This window comes from Megalops cyprinoides, chromosome 17 (genome assembly GCF_013368585.1).
Source record: "Megalops cyprinoides isolate fMegCyp1 chromosome 17, fMegCyp1.pri, whole genome shotgun sequence".
Lineage (NCBI taxonomy): Eukaryota > Metazoa > Chordata > Actinopteri > Elopiformes > Megalopidae > Megalops > Megalops cyprinoides.
Genome location: NC_050599.1, coordinates 16,615,498 through 16,635,141, shown reverse-complemented (window position 1 = coordinate 16,635,141; position 19,644 = coordinate 16,615,498). Strand labels below are relative to the sequence as shown.

The following is a 19,644-nucleotide window of genomic DNA, read 5'->3' as shown; positions in this document are numbered from 1 at the left end:
GAGATGGTGAATATCACCCTTGACATTGCCACGGCGATTTGCAGTGTGACATGAAAAAGAGCTCTGTGGAAGCCTGCTAGGGGGAGAGCGCGGGGTACTGAGCATATCTCATTTCTGATGTCCTGGCCGTGCCTGCGGCTGTGCGGAATGAGCAGGGGTCTCTCAGTGAGGCGGTGGGAGGGGGGCAGATTTATCACAGGGAAGGGGCAGAGGAGGATTGTGGGGCTTGCAGAGCGGGGGCTGTCCCACACCAGCACCTCCTGCCCTGCTGGTTTTCATTACACCACCACAGCTTTGCGCTACCTGGGATTAATGCCCGCACACCAGTCACACCTAGGGCTCAAATCATGTTCACCATCCATCACAGAAATACAGCCTTCTCTCTGGAATTATCAGTCCTGCTCTTTACTGTACCTCTTTCTCCCCTGAAACACCACCTCTACATTCAACACAGCACAGGCATATTGCCAAGAACAACATGTCTCTGTGTTTGTTTTCCTAAGAGCTCTTCTCACTATCACACTCTCTCTCTCTCTCTCTCTCTCTCTCTGTGTCACACACACACTCTGTCTCTTACTCTGTCTCCCTCTCTCTCATACACACTCATTTAGTCACTCAGATGCACCACACTCACATTCTCTCTCTCTCTCTCTCTCTCTCTCATACACACATACACACACACACATACACACACACACACATGCACACACACACACACACACACACAGCACGTGCGCACGCACACACTCATTACATTGGGATGCTGTTCGCTGCTCTGTTGCCCTGTTCTTCACTGTTACATAAATATGCATGGTTATCTTCATCCATAACTTATCGTTACTGTTGGCTTCACCAGAGCATCCACAAAAGCGGTGTTTTTATCTGGCTGAAAAACAGTATCTTAGGTTTCAGAAAATATTATTTTTCCATTGTTTCTCAGACACTGGAACCACTGTTTCATTCATCAGTTCACTGTTCTCAGACAGAGAGGAGAGATTGCATGCTTTCATACTGTCTACCAAACGACGAGTTCCAGTGAGAGGGAAGATTTATCGTGGCTTCTCCCTGAAGCCTGGGTGTTGTGGAACGTTGAAGGTTTCCTAATGGCTTGCATTGCACAGTCCCTCATGCTGGAGGTCTGCCAGTTTTACCATGAAAAGGAAGCTACTAAATCCAAACCCGGGGAAATTTTCCTGTTGGACATCGCTTGTCTCCTCAGGCAGGCCTAGGCTCTTTTTAAGAGGTGTTCAATAGCACTGAAACCAGGACAGGCTCTCTGGAATTTCCCTCAAGTGTAGCTGCTAAACAGAACTTGTCAGCCCTTGACTTGCTCTTCCCTTTTTATTTGATTTATCTGTGTTTATCTAGTCCACATTTCCAGTGAGTATTCCAGTGAGTAACCTATTTCCACATTCACCTTTGAGTTTTGTCTCACATTTTAGTGACAGTAAACAATTTCAAAAGCCTTATTCATGTGCTCCTTTAAAAAAAAAAAAAATGCAACGTCAACGTTTTCAGAACGAGGGAGATGACAGCATGGCTGTCACCTCTTCCGTGAAGGTTGTTTTCATCCAAACAATGAATCTTTTTTTCATTGTATCAAAGCCTCTCATAGTCTTAATGTTTCCTTTGCCCTCATTCGCTAAGCTCTCTCTAATGAGGCGAGAAGTCTGTTAGAGTGTCATCTGTCAGTCCAAAGGCTTGGACTCTGGACGGGCAGACGAACTCCGAGGTGATGTGTCCCCAGCCCCACAGACACACACGTGTCTGTCAGCAGCTCTCTTGCTGCTGGGGCAGTGTGTTAAATCGGAGCTGTTCAAGGGCGCGCTATTGGATTTAATTGATTTCCCGAGAGAAATTAAAAACAAGGTCCCCTTTAAGAAATCGTTCCTGGTTCTCTTAGTGAAGACTACAGTAAAATCACCTCTAATTTTTTTCCCCTCAGTCGAGCATTGTTCTTTGTTAGTTTGATTAAAATTTGGAATTATAAGTGTGGAGGAATTTTGAAAAGCAGGGAACCGTAGAGACAGAATTAGGTAGGTAAGAAACAGCCCCACCTGTTTTTATTGCCGTGTCCTCAGAGTCCCTCTCCGTGCCCTGGAATCCCAGTAAGAACCTGCTTACCTCAGTTGGAAATCTTCCACAATGACTTTAGCAGATCCGTGACTTTTTTTCCCCTCTGGCCTGCATGGAACCAACCCAAGGTTAGCCTGTGACAATTTAATTACGGCGGTCTGGTCATGATTACTGCAGTATGCTTCATTTAATTATGATGGCCACGATTACTGCAGTGTGCTTCCACACCAGGACTGTGCAGGTGAGCGGGATTTTGGTTAAAAAAGGGACCAAACCAAAATGTCACTAGGCTGGGTACTTAGAAGGGTCCTATGGCACCCGAGGGGCAGTGGAAAAGACACTGTATAGCATAGAGGAATGTGAACAGATCTGTTTTTTAACCCTGTGAATATGGCCTGGCGGTGCAGAAGTGGAAGCATCACATTGTGCAGGGTGGTTTGAGCAGGAGCCAGGGCTTAGTTATGTGAGGGCTTCGCTGGAGGCACTTGATTGGATGAGAAGGCTGCGTGCATGCTGGTCTATTTCATTTATTTTACCAGGAAGTCCCACTGAGATCAAAAATCTTTTACAAGAGAGACCTGGCCAAGATAGCAGCCGTACAGACTCACAACATATTAAAAATACAACACATACAACATAAAGTTCGACATAACATAATATGCAAAAATCCACAACAAAAAAACAGCTTTTTAAACTCATTGACCTCTTAAAAAAAGCATGTCTCATTCACATGTCTCATTCACCACATTCTTTATGATCGACTTAAATTTATCAATGGATATAAATGTATCCAATTTTAAATCTTTCTGTAGATTATTCCATGTCCAAGGTGCATGGTAAGAAAATGCAGTTTTCCCCAGATCTGTCAAAACCCAGGGTACATTAAAAAGCAACCACCTGGAAGAGCGTAGCTGGTAACTACCCGAGCTGGGGCAGAGAGGTAAGCTGGAGTTTACCCAGTATCGCTTTATAGATAAAAATAAACCTTGTTGCCTGCAAGTGGTTAGTGATGCCCAGCCCACCATATCATAAAGAATGCAATGGTGAGTGAGAGACTTTGCATTTGTAATAAAACGTATAGATGCATGGTACACTGAATCAAGGCTCCGTAAAATGGAGGAGGCTGCATGCATATACAGTATATCACTGTAATCGATCACAGGCCGAAAAGTAGCTTCCACAAGTTTTTTTCTTAGCATTATGTGCATTATCTATGACTGCGCACACAAAATCAGAACCACTGCCTTTCCGTTGTCATGGTTATTATCTTTATTTATTTATTTTTTTACATTGATAGAAGCGCTTCCGTTAAACCGCCAGGTTTTTTTAAAAAATGATTTTTAAACGATCACCCCATAGCCACCCCCCCATAGTGCTAGGTCCGTGCAGGAAATGGCTGAGATGTTGGGGTAATGAAACCTCTCAGAGAGATCTGAAAGGGAAGCTGAGACCTTCAATAATTCAGAGAAATGCCAAAGAGCTGCAGTATGATGACAGAGCACAGTATTCCTCACATAGGGCTGTGCTCTTGAATTTATGGAATACATTGATGAAATATGCACATTCTTGGTATCCGCACAGATATATAGATAGATAGAATGCTGGAATGGTGTGCATATTTTATGCATGTTATCAATCTGTGTGACTGCAGTGAATCTGCCCCCCCCCCACCAGCACGGCGTCTCCTTTCTCTGTTTTCTGTTCTTAGTTGGAGAGGATGGCAGTCAGCGGCCATAATGCGATCAGAAAGCACTTTTGTGCTGACTCTGCCGTGACCCCCGGTTCACTTCCTGCCAGGGAGACAGGATGGAGTGCTGGCAGGAGGACTTCCTGTTCCTTACATGTGTGCAGCGTATGATACTGTCCCTCCATCCCTTGTAGCTGTGATGGACGGAAAAGGAGGAGAGGAAGGGGTCACGGCTGTTTAGTGACAGCTCTGTTGACATCCACGGCCCTCCGTTTCTGTTCGGAACTTCTGGAAGTTTCCTCTGGCCAGAGTTGATCTGTTTATTTGAAGACACAACTCTTTCACGCTCACCTGATCACCTGAAACACTACCACCTAAAGCAATTTCTTATAACTTAAACTTTGTTTTCCTTTTCTTGAAAAATAGATCTAATGGTTTAAGGAGCTTGTATCTCTAGAAGCTAGCTTGTACCTTGTCTGGCTAACTATTGAAACCTGGTCATGCAGCACTTCTAATATTGTTGACTCCTTATATGGCTTTTGCTTGTGTTGTACTCTGCCTCACTTGGAAGTCGCTTTGGATAAAAGCGTCTGCCAAATGAATAAACGTAAATGTAAATGTAGTCTGTTGGAGTTTTATCCCACGCGGCTGGGGAGGGAGGCCTCGCCAGCACAACCTGTTGTTCTTCCCCCTAACTGAAGTGAAAGTAAAAACTGTGGTAAGCAGAAAGCTGAGCGATGCGAGAAAGATAACGGTTTAAGATACGCTTTACACCGGTGCTCGGCGTTTGATCTTCGCCGTAGATGGTATCGGCCTCCTCCCAGCGCCAGCCTTTGCAGTGACGATGGGGACAGTGCTGAATCACCCAGTCCTGGCAACCCCCGCTCACCATTCCAATAATTAAAGCATGAAAAGCGCTCCCGTCCCTCCGGCTGTTAGTAATCACTGCGGATGAAAAGTACTCCCAGTTTTTTTATTGTGGCTGATAAATGCTTCCCGTGCCGCCATCTGTTGAATTAAAAGCTTGCCCAGTGCATATTTCACAAACATCTGCATTTCTGGTAGTTTCTGTCGTGTTGTTTTTTAAAGAGCTTCTCCAGACTTTTTATCACGCTGGTGATCTTGGTATCCAGCGGCGCTCACTTACGTGGTGTCGCTTGATGAGAAGGTCCTCAGCGTGAAAAGATTTACCCTGAATACCGCGTTGAAGGAAACGGCAGCAGTGCTGTATCTGGGAATCAAACCCATAACTGGTTTTCAGACCCATCCCTTGCCGGTGTGCCACAGTGCTGGGTTTGGAACTGAGCGAGGCTCGTGTAGTCGGGGTTTCTGTTTCGGGAATGGGCCCCTCTCCTCCAGAAGAACTCTGCAGTGTATGCGTATGTAGAGCGGTTCCCGTGTGATATTTTTATACAGCATGTTTTCAGTGACCTTCCACATTCTCATGCACTTCCAATGTAGGTCAGGCATATAAAGTCACTTACTTCACACTGACACTGATGCACAAGACTTTTGTACTTAAAAACAAATCATTCATACTATGTGTTTTTTTTTCCCCCAGTCCTCTCTCTGATATGTAAAGCTGTTATGCTGTGATGTAGAACGCACTTCCTCAATTCCATGCGTTCCTTTAAGGATTACGAGGCGAAGTAAAACGTTCAGTGGAATTTTGGCTGCCCTTTTTCGCCGTATTTATATTTATTTATAGCCCTGTTATTCCGTTTATCCCCGGGCTTTTATGGTAATTAAGCTGTTTGTAGTTCGGCAGGACGAGGCTAACTGTTAGGCTTTGTTTGTGTGTTGGGAGGGTTGGAATGTAATCCGATCAGCGGTGGCCGGGGGTGTGACAGGGAGCGGAGGGCTTGTGGCTGCCGTGCACAGCTGCAAGCCTCACAGTGCTACTCTGCAGTAAACCGGGTTATGTACCGCCGTTTGGTGGTAGCAGTGGTTCTGAAAAGGTCACAAACGGGCCAACCGTAGCCAAGAGTCATCGCCCAGTCCTGCTGACCTTAATGCCTCCTGTGTGTGCAGTTCGGTGTCTGTGCAGCTGCGGTGCTGAGCGTTCTCCATTCCTTCCCTCTTTGTCTTTCAGGCAGCATCCAGGGTGCGACCATCGTGGACGCCCTCGACACCCTGTACATCATGGAGATGTACGACGAGTTTGACGCCGCCACGGAGTGGGTGGAGAAGAACCTGGACTTCAATGTGGTAAGAGCTCCGTGGGCCGGGGTGACGGGGGGGGGGGGGGGTAGTAGGGGGCGGGGGAGTTATGGGAGCATTACCGCGCCGAGCTGGGGCTCAAGGTGACCCGCGCTTTCCCGGCGATGACTCAGGATAATTGCGCTTTTACAAATCGCTCTGCGGCGAGGTTGCTCGAGCCTGAACCCGCGCAGCCACGCCACCGCCGCGGCGGCTTGCATGAAATAACCTTTATTCTGCAGACAGAGGCAGGTGTGCCTCTAATCTCTCAATACCAGCCTGAGTCATCAATCCAGCTGGGTCTGTGGATGGCAGTGATTCTGCGCAGGTCCTCGTGTCCCGCATGAGAACTTTGCAAAGGAGACAATCAGGCAGGGCTTTCCACTGGCCTTTCTGGAGGCTCAGCGGCCCGCACAGACCTTTTTCAAACCACCGTCTTGGAAAATCGTGAAAAAGGGTGCCTTGATCCCATAATTCTAATCATTTTCTTTAAATTGCCTGAAATAAATTATTATTATCTTCACCTTGGTAATAAGCTACAGGGAAAGGGGGCTGACCTGAGACCAGTATTTATGGGCTGTCTGTGCCTTCGAAAGGAATCCTGAGCCTGCCAAAGTGAAAATGGCATTTGGCAGGTTACAGATATGCCCTAGCTGGTGCACAGGTGAGTTAACAAATGGTCGTAGATGTCTGCAATCATTTTTCAGGCTAGCTAACTTTATAAACTGAGGGTTTGGGAGCATCAGGTTTACAAGCATAACAGTAAAAACCACCCCATAGTATGCTTCAAGACCCAGAGGAAATCCTCTGATTCTCTAAAATCCAACATTGTAGGGTGACGTCTTCGGTTTGCATGCGGGACGCTTGTGATTGGCTGTCCAGTCAGGCACAGGCTCACACAGCGTCAGATTGCTCGGCTCGGCCTCAGAGGCTCTTGGGCGCGAGCCAGCCGCGCTTGCCTCTCCTCCTCCTCCTCCTCCTCTTAAAACACTCTGATTGCATTCCACGGTTCGTTTCCCTCTCCCGCCATTTAGACCTTTTCACGGGGAAGAGCTTGCCACGCGGCGGCGTGTGCAATCTCAATATGTGAGCTGGACCATTTCCTATCTCTAATAGAAACGCCGTTTGAAGAATGGATCAGATGTTCTGCAGTAGCACGCAAGTCTCTGCCAGGAAGTCAGGGAGGTTAAAAAGGAAAGAAAAACTGATGACTTCCAGCAAATATATCAAGTGTCATTGAGAAAATGTACAGTTGATGCTGATGACATTTCTGACTGTGCGAAGTGATAGTTCTGGTGTACAGGAACTTACAAAGGATAAAAACGCCCCTGTTACTGGCTTTGATCTTCCTCCCCTGTTAGTAGAGCTTCTGCCCGTGTGGAGAAGTGATAGTCATTATGAATTCTCTGCCGAGACCACTCCCCTTAAAATGCACTAAATTCATGTCCAGCCTTATACTTTCAGCTGGAGAGAAAATATTAATGATCAGAAGCTTTAATGAACAGTATTAACAAACTTTTAATTGAAAGGCTTTTCTTCACTGCCCTCCAGCAATTCCGACAATAAAAGAGACCAGGAAAGCCCTAGTGAATTGCGCATTAAAATTCCGTTTGTCTCCTGAATTCAGAATCCAATTCTAAGATAAATAAAAATCCAGGCTTTCTCCTTGCCACATCGTCTTAAACATTGAAGAAAGTGCCCTCTGGTTTTTACAGCTGACCTCAGCCGCTGTCATTGCTGCCCTGAGCAAAACGGTGTCTGGGTCTACCGAAGAGCCACAAGGGCGATTCTGAGATATGATGTAGACCTTACGCTCAGCAAATGAAAAGCAAAAACAAGAATAATGCTAGCACTGCAGGAAGCCGGTACGGAGTAACCTAATTATTCAAATAGTCTGGGGAGGAAAATGCATAATTATGATTATTAATAGTATGATTAAGATTATGATAATCATGATGATGGAGATTATTATTGTTCTTGCTGTTGTTGTCTTGGTTGTTGTAATTAATATTAGTGTTATTATTGTCGCATGTGTTGTAAACTGTATGCGTGTTCCATAAAGCGCGGTTTACAGGAAAGTCCATTCCGGTCTTCAGATCCATTTTGATCCAGCTTGATCTATTTTTACATTAAACGGTTCCTTCGGAGATCTGGCAGGTCCGTGACATGCAGGAGAGCTAGAGGCCTGGGCAGCTTGAAGAAGCCTTGAACAGTAATGCGGCATTTCTGCTCAGATATTATGCTTGGCAAGGTGAAGAAAGCGAACTGTTATTTACTTTCAGGTGGCACGCAACAACAGCATTCCACTAGAGCTGTAAAAACAGCCCTGGATTTTGGCTCGGTTTTCCTCCTCTGTTTTCGGTGTGAAGCGCGGCCAGGTAAGCCGCCGCTGTGCAATACTGGCTGGCAGCCTGACAGCAATCGCTTTCAAGGGCGAAGTAAGTTGCCACATCGATGCGTCCTCGGCTTCAAGGTCACTGATTATAAGAGCACAGAGGGCAGCGATTTTTATCACAGTGAGCTTTTCGTAATTTATGTAGGCTTTTTTTCTTTGTAGATGTTCCTCTTTGCTGGTAGTGGTCTCGTCTCGTGCAAGGCCGGTTTTAACTAGGCCAGTTCTGTAAGGTGCGTGCTGATGGTACTGTGGGACTCAGCAGCATGGTGCGGTGTGTGTGTGTGTGTGATTGGCAGCTGCAGCTTTATCCCTGTTGGCTGGATCTGATAGCAGAGTAACTCCCACACTCAACTCAGCAATGCCTCTTCATGCCTCTCCAACCCTTCCACAGCTTTTTCCTTTTTCGACATAAACCTTCCCTTTCCCAGGTTGTACGTGTTGAAATACAGTATCTATCGATGACCCTGTTGGGACAAGGAGAAGGATTGTGCACATTTGCAGTTGTGGGTGGAATACAAGAATCTTAAACCCGCCTGTCTTAAAACAAAACTGAGAAACTTGTTGGTTCCCCGGTGGACACCGCTAAATCCCAACTACGGTAGAAACACACAAGTATTTCCTGTGAATTTTGTCCATGTTGACATGGAAACCGGCCTGGAAACAGAGGCACAGGGACCCGCGAGTATTTCGGAAATACTGTCTTTGCGCGTACCAAGAGGGGGGGAAAAATACAGCAGAATGATACCTCTGTGTTTACTTATGCTTCGTGCTCTCTCGCAGCCTCACATCTCTGGAGGTGTGTGTTAACGTGCCGGTACAAGGCAAGGCTTGTGGGAGAACAAAGGCCATTGCTACGTGTTATTGACAGGAACTGCACGCTGCCGGCCTAGAGAGACAGGAGCGCTGTAAGAAGTGCCAAACTTTCATGGACACCTTTGTGTCTGAAAACTCTTTTATGAGACACGGCCTTTGAAGGACACATGACCAGGCCATAAAACACATTGTTATATAAACACGGTGAGAAGTGAAGGTGATGTCACTAAACAAAGGGGAAGGCTCTGTTTTATAAAGAAGACTGTTTTACAAGGAAATGTAAAAAACTGTTTTTTTTTATTACTGTTCTCACAGATTCCTTGGAAACATTTCTGAATGTCAGAGTCTTGGGAAAAGTGTGCTTCGTACTGTACACGACCGTAAGGGCAGGGCTGTTTCTGCCTGGCACAAGAATTCAGCCATTTGATTCCTGCAGAAACACTCAGAGTAGTGGTCTCAATCAGAGTGAAGGGGGTGGGGTGGTCGTGATTATGGGCACATGTTTGTGCTGGGATGAACTGGTGGAGGGCTGAAAGTGTCTCTCTGTTGCTCTGGCTCTCACACATGCAGGCAGAGTGCCAGCAATATGAGTGATTTGTAGATGTATTCATTTTTCTACTGTTGAGTCCAAACGGTAGAACAGGTGTGCCTCTGTGGAATGATTTCAGCTTTATGGGCTCTGCAGGCCTCTCAGGCATCCTCGGTTTCCCTGCCAACCTTCCCTGGCCTTTAGCACTGCGGCCTCCCCTGGCCTTTCCCAATACGGCCCCCCCTCCGGCCTTTAATACTGCATTGTAAGGCTGCTTTTAGCACGCTGCCAGCATGGCATTAGGCAAAGGCCACACTATCAGAGGTGTAATCACACACAAAGGTGTAAATAAGCTCTATCCATTCACATAAAGAATATTCCCCCTCATCTCAGGGGTTATTTTAGTTTGGGCTGTTTGTGAGTCTCTCTCTCTCTCTCTCTCTCTCTCTCTCTCTCTCGTTCTTTGCTTTATTGGCGTGACCACACAGATGCACAGTATTTCCAAACTACATGAATATATACTAAAATTTTATTATTTTAAAGAAACAAGAAAATTCTGATTAAAAAAGAATAGGAAAAATGTAGTACCTGTAGTAATAATGCAAAATATATACCTCTTTCATCGTTCTCGCTGTATCAGCAGAGTTCATAGAGTTCCCTCATTCCTCTGGCCAGTGGAGGGTGACTCTGATTAAGTGTGTGTGTGTGTGTGTGTGTGTGTGTGTGTGTGTGTGTGTGTCAGTGAGAGAGAGAGAGAAATCAAGAGAGTGTGTATGTGTGTGTGTGTGTGTGTGTGTGTGTGTGTGTGTGTGTATGTGTGTGAGTCACTGCCTCCCACACACTGTCATAAACCAAGAAGAGGTGCAGAAGGCCAAGGGCCCCTGTTTTTGGACAGGCCCTGTCCGGCGCTGTGCCTGGGAAGGGGCGTAAGGTTAGACGTTGATCTCCAACCTAGTCGGACAGCAGAAGCCCTGTGCTGTAATGCAGTGTGAAGGCACCGCTGCAAATGGATGTAATTCACTTTTCTTCCAAAAATATCGTTATGTTTTGTTTGCTTCACTCGGTCCCTCCAGTAATAATCGGCAATGCCCTAAAAAATACTTTGTAAAACGATTAGTTTCGATACGTTATTTCTGTTGGGTCTGTTCTGTTGCGTTAGTTCTGACAGTATTCACTGATATACCACGAGGAAATAGAATTTCCGTGCATCATTTTAGTATGATCTGATCTATCCTACATCGTTAAGAGCTAAGTTAAAGTACCGAAGATGGAAACGTTTAGCCTAGAAGTAGCCTAGTTCTTGCAGTAAATCAGCAACTGAGCATTGCTGTGTAACGTTAAAATAAAGGTGTCTCAAAAACCACCTTGTTAGGCACTTGTTTCACTGGCTACGTGCAAATCCACTGTTATCATTTAGGTAATGTCTGGAAAGTTACTGTAAGTACCGTAAAAAGGCAGGTATTACTTTAATCGGCCGTTTCCTGTAATCAATACAACTTGTTAATTTCTGATTCTTATCTTGCTTTTTGTAGACCCTAGCTAAGTAGACTTCAGACAACTAGGAATCCGTTCTGTAAAAGAGATACGGGACTTAAAATTGCTGTATATCACGAATACCGGTACGGCAAGGGGTTTGGTATCTGAAGAGAAGAAAGAAAAGAAAACGTGCCCAGTTGTGTTATTAATTTTTTTCTCATTAGAGTTATTTCTCGGGGAATACCGGTTCGTGATCATTTCGTCTTGCGAATTCTATTTCGCGAAATGTTTCGTATGGTGATCTGAATGTGTCATCTCATGTCTAGCAAACGGTAATGTAGATGTTACTGTCTGTGACACCCGCACCGAGTGAATTGGGATCTCTTGTCTGCTCCGGTCTCCGGTGTCCTACATTTTATCGCCTGCACCAGTTACGGCAGCGTGAGCGCCTCCCATTCTTTTCTCATTTCATCCTCTGCCGGGTTGTTTTGTTAGAAAACGAGAACAATGTGGTGATTCTTGGTTGGATGTGCCACATAATCTGCCCTTAACTTTTGTGTCTCAGGGAAGTCCAGTGAAGTACTTTCCATAAATAGAACAACATAAATTTCATTTAATTACATTAAAATACACAGGCCAGTATTATTAAAAATTACCCTGTTGCGTTTACAGTGAAAGTTAGTGATGATTTCACACTGAACTGTCCCTAGTGCTATAACACACCCCTTGAATCGCCTACAGCAGCAGCAGCATGTGTTGACCCACATGTTGAGTGCTTTTCTGAGGAGCTCAGCAGCATGCCCAGACCCCTGCTGCTGCTCCTCCTGTGAATGTTAGTTCTGCTGTTTGATGTGGGGAAATCAAGGGGGCTGAGTCGCACTGTGATGACATCACTGGAGCGCTCCCCTCCTGTTGCTGTGGACAGCAGCTCCAGCAGTAATCCCACAGGGGGAGGGCCAGCCTTTCATTAAATTACATTATTATCATTTAGCAGACACTCTTATCCAGAGAAACTTACATGAGTTACAGTTTTTACATGTTATCCATTTATACAGCTGGATATTTACAATTTTTGGTGAAGCACCTTGCCCAGTGGTACAGCAGCAGTGCTCCTGCAGGGAATCGAGCCGGCAACCTTTCGGTTATGAGCCTTGTTCCCTCCCACTATGCTACACTGCTACCCCTACACTACTTTCATATTTAGAGAGGGAAGAGGATGGTCCTTAGGTTGTTTCAGGGTGACACGCTCGATTTGTCCAAATTGTGTGAAAAATTCATTTTCTACCTCTCAGTGCTTGAGGTCTGTTCTTATTCTAGCATTTTAAGATGCCGTTGAAGGTTGGGTTGATGCTGGATTAGTGTGAAAATAGATGGCAAATGTGTTACACAAAGGTACAGGTTTGTGACAAACAATAAAATAATTCAGTCACATACCATTGTTCTATTATGCTAATTGTCTATTAGTATATTTGCATATTTTCTGCTTTGGTGGGCTTAAATGAACATATTGACAGTTGGCATTATTTCTAACTGAATGCAAATTGTTCCCAGTAAGACAGTTTATTCAGAAAATAATTGATTCTACTTAATGAGAGGGTGGGGAACAAAGTGGTTTTAGAATCTATTCATGAAAAGTACACAATATGGAGAACTTCTGTTCTAACAATCTCTGTGTGCTGAAGCTTGGCTTCCCCTCTGCTGTTCATGTATGGATATGAGGGAGTGTTTCATTTAGTTGCTACATTTTAGAGGCAGAACTTTTCATTTTCAAGTTTGGCAGAATAGGAAGTTGTCAATTTTCAAATTCATCAGATGTTCTTAGGATAGGTGTTCCTGGGGAAGGGGCGGGAGAGTAACCACTTCCTGTCAGACGGCCGGCATATTGTGACTTTACGGTAGGAACCACGTTGCCCAAATGCTGGCGGGAGGCCGACTCGGCCGACTGCATTTTCAAAATCAAATCACAGAGGAAGCAGACTCCCAACTCCCTGTCCCCTCATCTTCCGAGCATTGAGTTTCTCCCTAATGCTATCCTTCATTTCTGATCAATGGAGGTATAGATTTGGAAAATGGAAGAGAGTAATGAGCCCTGCTCTGATGCAGAAAAGCAAAGCCCTCCAGGCGGAGGGATCTTTTGGGTTTTGACGTTCTGAAGCATTAACTTGGAGAGCCTCTTTCAGAGTCTTGGCTGTGTGTTTTCACATGGGCTGATGTGTTTGGAGTGAAGGGCGGATCAGATAAGTGTGCTCCCTTTTCTTCCCCCTTCACTCCCACGTTTGCAGTGCTCCGCCGAGCACTTTGCCTCCTATCTTTGAGCAGCATATTTAAGCGGCTGCCTTATCCTCTGCGGTGTGCTCTTATGCCGCGTTACGAGCTTGACGGCCGCCGAAACGAACAAGGAATGCTCTGTAAGATGGGGGGGGGAATAAGGCTTTCTTAAAACGGGTAGTGAGATTTTGAGAGAGAGGGCTGTGGTTACATTGAGCCTGTCCCTCGGTCTGTCCCCCTGCTCTCGGGGCTTTATACAAAGCACTGCAGTGATTCCAGAGGCTCCTGTCTTCTCTCACTGAGGCCCTCGTGTATCTGGAGGGATTTTGCTGAGCTCGGGCTGCAGCCTTCTGATGCGCTGCTGAGACGCCGCTCTGTGTGTCTGGGCCCGGGTTAACGCGCAGACCGACAAAGCACCCCTCTGTGCGTGTGTGCGGTGCCACTGAAGACACATGAGTGTGGTTTCTGTGTAATCGATTGCCACAGCCACCCGGCCCCCTTATTCACGTCGGGCGGCACAACGCCGTCTGAAACAAGCCACAGATTAATTACGGCAAAAGCCCAGAGCAGTAGCGATTTACCGTGCGCTCAGAGCTCCGGTTCACAAGGTTGTGTGTGTTGCGGCGTTACGGAAGCACATCCTAGCTGGTGCTCTGAAGAGCTCTGGTCCTGCTGGGGATCACTTTGCCATGAACTGCGATTACTAAAAAAAAAGTTGTCAAGGGGGTGTTTTTGAAATCTGATAGATCTCTGCTTTGAAGCCCTGAAGGACAGATTCTGGCAGGGATATTTTTTTCCATGTATGTATTTCCCAGGTTCTGACTGCAGTGGTGGCCGTCACTCTTCCTCCCTGGAAGAGCAGGAGGCCCGGCCGCCCGCCCCCCCTGCCACGCCATGTCTGCCAGCTGCGCTCCGGTGACTCAGCACTTGTGCCTCCCCCCCTGAACGCAGCTAATCAGCGCTCCTTTGTCTGTGTTTTTCTGCTCCCCACAGAACGCAGAGGTCTCCGTCTTTGAAGTGAACATCCGGTTTGTTGGAGGACTGCTGTCGGCCTACTACCTTTCAGGCAAAGAGGTATGTAAATCACGCCGGGATGCTCTCTGTGCTCTCTGTGTCAGTGTGTGCAGGAGTGTGCATGCGCGTGTGTGTTTCTTTGTCCTAAATGATCACACGGGCTGGTCTGAGGCGGACGTGTACAGCTGTCAGAATGAGCGCATCATATCATCACCTTTCTTTAAACAAACATCTATGTAGGACAATAACCAATGCCAACTGCATATAGCACTCCCATGTATTAGGTTTTATATTTAGCTATTCATAAAGCAATGGAGCGTCCGCTAAATAAATAAATTAGTGTATGCTCTAAATTAATTTTATTACGAGTCAGATACTGTCTGCACCAGGCATTGTCCTTAATTGTGCAGAGTACAATAAACTGTGGTAGATTCAGCCAGCACAGGCCTGGTGCTCTCCTGGCAGGCTGAATAAGACACATAGTCGGTCCCCATAGCAGGACATTTTTCAGTCCACACTGGAACCGTGAAGGAGGAAGATCTAGGGCTGAAATGCACTGCTGAAGGCAGAGTTGAGCCTGCGGTACCTTATCACTGCAGAGGGAGACTCCTACCTGCCAGCTTCAGGGTTTTAGGGAAAACTGGAGTCCTTTTTCATTGCCAGGGAACTCTGTGAGGCAGGAACCCACTTCCAGTTTTGTCAGTTTACCACACTGAAAACGTTCTCAGGTCAGTTTGAAGTGGTTATTCTGCTTCTTCTGAAAATGATTGGATGCGTTCATTTCAAAAAGCAGTAAATGGAGAAATCCGCAAATTGTGAAGCTCGAGGTCATATCATCGTCGGTACATTATAAAGTCTGAGTAAAAAAAAAGGCATAATCACCTAACCTCTGCCTAAATATCCAATGGCAATTCAAGCCACAGGTGTGCCAGGGGTTCACCTTCTTCCAGGTGACAGTTCTCCAAAGGTGCAGGGGTGTCAGACGAGTCTCTGGAACTCTCTCCGTCCTATTTTAACCCTCTCAGACAAGCCCCCACTTGTCATCTCAGGGTTAAAGAACAAACGTGTCCTCACTGCTTCTGTTCGGTAGTTTTACTGCCACGGCTTCAGAGTTGCTGCTCAGTCTTATTAAAGCCCGAAAACCTTAGTTGGTCTTTTGAATAGGAATAATGCATGTCTTCGTACCCATTTGGCTCTGAGAGGTTTTTAATAAAACGCAGGCCTGCTGAAATTTCCTCCCCTCTCCCCCTCTCGCCCGAGGACGGCAGTAGGATTATATGAAGCCATGCATCATCGTGAAGGCTGCTGTTTATCAAGTACTGGCAATTATTTCAGCAAAGTTATCACGTTGGATATAATCTCCATCTAGTTATGGCCAAATAGGATAAATGAATTCCACTTCACGCTTAGGTGTTAGCGTGTAACGGTAATGATAGCGAAGATGACGATGAAGATGTAATATTTAAACCTCTCATGGCTGTCCACGTACGCGCCTGAAATGGAAATAGGACACATATAAAATATTTCCTAGGATTTCCCAAGAGCCTGGTCACATGTATCAACACTGTCACTACATTGCTTTCTGTCAAACTTAATGCTAACTTATCTTCCTCTGTCACCAGAGAATAGAACTATATGCTGTCAGTTTATGGAAATTTCTCATTCTAATGAATCCCAGAGCACCATTTGAGGACCGCGGCTTTGTGCCGCGTCCGGGATTTGAGCACGCCATTAAGAGTGAGAGTCATGTCAGGTGAGGGGAAGACGCATACCTGTGTGATATTACACTTTCAGCGCTGCTCATATTCATAATTTCTCAGCTGCAGAGCAATGATGCGGTGAGGCTGAATAGCGGAGAAATGATGACATTAACACTACCCTGTAAATATGAAACAAATTCCGTTCTTTTTTTTTTTTCTTTTCCCTCGCATTGTTCTGGTCTAAAGGGTTTTTATGGTTTAGAGAACAGAGAGGGTAATCCCTTTTTCTGCTCCCAGTTTATACATGTAGATGTAACATTTCGGAATCCGCTCCGCGATGCTGGAGAGGGGAGATATGCCTGTGGTTTTGAGGGGATACGTGTCGATCCGGAAGAAGCGAGCGGGGCTGATAAAGGGTCAGCCGGAACGCGTGTGGACGGGATTGAAGATCCGCAAAGGCCATTTTCCTTTGTGATTACCGCAGGAACGCCAGCGCACAGCTGCTGGCTTGTCATGCGTGAAAATTACAGCCCTAAAATTTGATTGTCGCTGAAAGCTGCAACAATTGCAGCGTCTGCTCTGGTTTTCCTCCTCATTTTCGAAAATGAATTCCGACGAACAGCTGAATTGCAGCGGCGTTTCTCTAGCTCTTGACAGTCAAGCCTAGCCATTAACGTTTAGCGCGTGAATTTACACTCGGGGCGAAAGCGTTGCTTTTCTCTCACTAGGTCCAGTTGTTGTTGTTTTGACTGTAATTTGAAAGCAGAGACTGTGCACTGCATGCTAGAACATCCCTAGGAAACAACATGTCAGGAGTTTAAGTGCTATTCAGACAGATTTACATTGCTTAGCTTACACATTATGCATTCGAAGAGCAGAATGTTTACTGAAGCACTGAAAGTTCCTCAGTTTGTTTCTCTAGCCCCTATGCCTCAGTGCTGTGCTGCATTTTTAAGCACAGGCTGGAGGAGCACCTAGTGTGAGCCTGACGCTGGTGCTATTACCAGACTGTCACGGTCATCATCATCATAGCCTCCCTCCCTCGACAGTCTGTTTTCCTCTGTCCAACCACCTGTTTGTCCAGCCTCTCCCCCCACCCCCCCACCCCATCCTGCCCCAGCGCGACGGTACATTTCCTGCTCTTAAAACAGGAGTGGGGGGCCGGGGGGGGAGAGAAAGGAGAGGCAAACGGCGGGCGAGCTTCAAACGGCTTTCATCCCCTCTGAGCGGCGCGCTCATTGATGTGAGGTTCAGAGCGGCCGGGCGGGCCGAGGGAAGAGACCGTCCTTTTCAGGCCCGACGAAAAGCAGACAATGTGGAGTGACGCGTGCGCGGGGCAAGGGGGGGGGGGGTCTAAAAGCCGCAAGCTGTGCGATTTTTATCGGGCCTCATCGCCGGCCTCCGGTGCCACTTTTGGCTGGCGCTCAAAGCGGGCCCGGCCCCCTTTGATGAAATTTTTATCACCCGAAGTACACTGGCGTACATCGCGGAGCACATTCTAATCAGGCAGGGCCTCCCGTAAATCCACAGGCAGGGGGCTTTACGGACACTTGTTCGCCCGACGGAAAACGCTGATGGATCGCGGCTGTTCTGAAAAGGCCGGTAAAAGGGGGTGTTATTTACGGGCGGATCGATCGAATCCGAGGCCCTCCAAAGTGACCGCATGACGTGGGTAGCCATTTAACCATTCCTAAACCGCGGCCGCACCCTCTGGTTTCTGCCAGGGGCCCCTTGCGCTCTCCTTGAATGATGACTGCCTGATCACAGGCTGATTTAGGCCCGGGTTTCCATCATGTCACCATGTGACCATGTCACCCCTGACGGGCCATCCTGTTCTGTCAGAGCCAAGCATTTGGCTCCTGATGTGTTCACATATCGATTTCAGAGACCATAGGTCATTTTCTACACTAAGTCATGCTCCAGCCACTGTGTGTCTGGAACAGGCTGGACTTGTGTTTTATGTTCCCCCTTGGGATTAAAATCGTCATGGATGCTCATTCAGAATCTTAGCTGATCATCATGTTGGTGACGGGGGCTTTTGTCGGACAGCAGGGGGAGTATAGGTGGCCTCCACAGGGTGCAGAATCAGGGCAGCAAAGACGCTTTTCGTGGGGAGTGGGAGTGGAGTGGGAGGGGGCTAGCAATCTGTTGGAGCCAGTAGGTGACGTTTCTGTTGGGTGCATGATTTGTGCTTTTGTCCCGAAATGAGGGCCCTGGCCCTTGGCGGGGAAGCTTGTAATGAGGCTAATAGCTCCTGCTTTGTGAGGCCGGGAGAATGGAAGAATACGCAAAGACCGAGTCGTTTAAACTGCCACAAGCCCACAGTTCTTTCCTTCCCAGACTGTTCCCAAGGCAACCTAAAATGCTGCACTGTTCCTTTGAGCCAAACTGCTCCATTTGCCATAGCGATATCAATGGACGACAGCACACCTTTGGCTGTGCCACACCACCGGGTGAGCACGTCGCTTATGAACACCCAAAGCTCTGGCTGTGTGTCTGTTGCACTGTCACGAACACTGGTACTTGCACAGGTGGGACTAGAATTTATGTCCTGTCTGCCAGTCCCCAATACAGTCTCCCTCCCCTGCTGTGAGTCTAGGTTATCTGGCCCATGTGTACATTTTCCTCAGCAGCGGGGCTTGTGGGATTGATTGTGATGTGCCCTTGGTTTTGAGGCTGCCTTTGAGAGCAATGCCCAACAGTGGCAGCCTCTGTGCCAGTCAGGTGGGCGCTCCCACTTCAGCGACGGACCCCGCTGCCCGTGGCGTGACTCGCTCTTTAGGGACGGAGACAGGCGGCTCGCCCCCTTTGGAAAGCCGCTCTGGGAAGGGCACCATCACAGGCAGCGGCGGGCTCTCACTGTCCTCAAAAGGCTGGCCTGTTTTCCCCCTGGCAAACGCGGCCCTTTCTAAAGTGGATCCAGGTGGCTGTTTGTGGGGAGGGAGAGCAGACGCATTATTCCGAGGGCGGGCGTCGGCCGCGTGTCCGCCGTCGCCCTGCCTCTAATGTGGCGCTGTTTGCCGCGCCCGCTCTGCTAAAGGTCACAGACGCGGGGCCTGGTTTTGCATGCCTGAGTGTTCCACGTCTGCCTTTTAAAGCAAGTGCCATTCATATTCATATGCACTCCAAGCATATGCTCCCGTTTTTTTTCCCTCTGTTCGTTTCAGACTGTGGCTGCCTGGTTCTGTTCCAGGCAGACCATTTTCACACAGACGTATCATCTTTGAATTCCTGCGTTTTTGGTAGATTATATTTGACCAAATGGATAAGCCTGTGTGTGTGTGTGTGTGTGTGTGTGTGTGTGTGTGTGTGTGTGTGTGTGTGTGTGTGTGTCCCGCCCCCCCACATCATTATCTTTCAGCAATACCGATTTTCATAATGTGGAACGCGCAACATGAGATACATATTGGAAAGTCTGTGTTGAATTCTCTGATAATAACATGTTCACCCACATTAATTCAAAGGTTAGCCGCTGTTAATCTGGTGA

The 19,644-nt window shown here is 47.0% G+C and overlaps 1 protein-coding gene across 2 annotated transcripts in view; it reads left to right on the top strand.

Annotated features, from left to right (window-relative positions):
• The window catches only part of man1a1 (mannosidase, alpha, class 1A, member 1), a 117,222-nt gene that overhangs the window by 45,762 nt on the left and 51,816 nt on the right, over positions 1–19,644 (top strand). Inside the window, exons 1-2 of one of the 2 annotated variants that reach the window (XM_036549547.1) lie at positions 5,854–5,971; positions 14,437–14,517. In XM_036549547.1, coding sequence (XP_036405440.1) covers positions 5,906–5,971; positions 14,437–14,517 — 147 coding nt within the window. In that variant the 5' untranslated portion in view covers positions 5,854–5,905. Of the gene's footprint in view, positions 1–5,853; positions 5,972–14,436; positions 14,518–19,644 lie in introns of those variants that run through there. The other variant, XM_036549548.1, reaches the window with a different exon arrangement.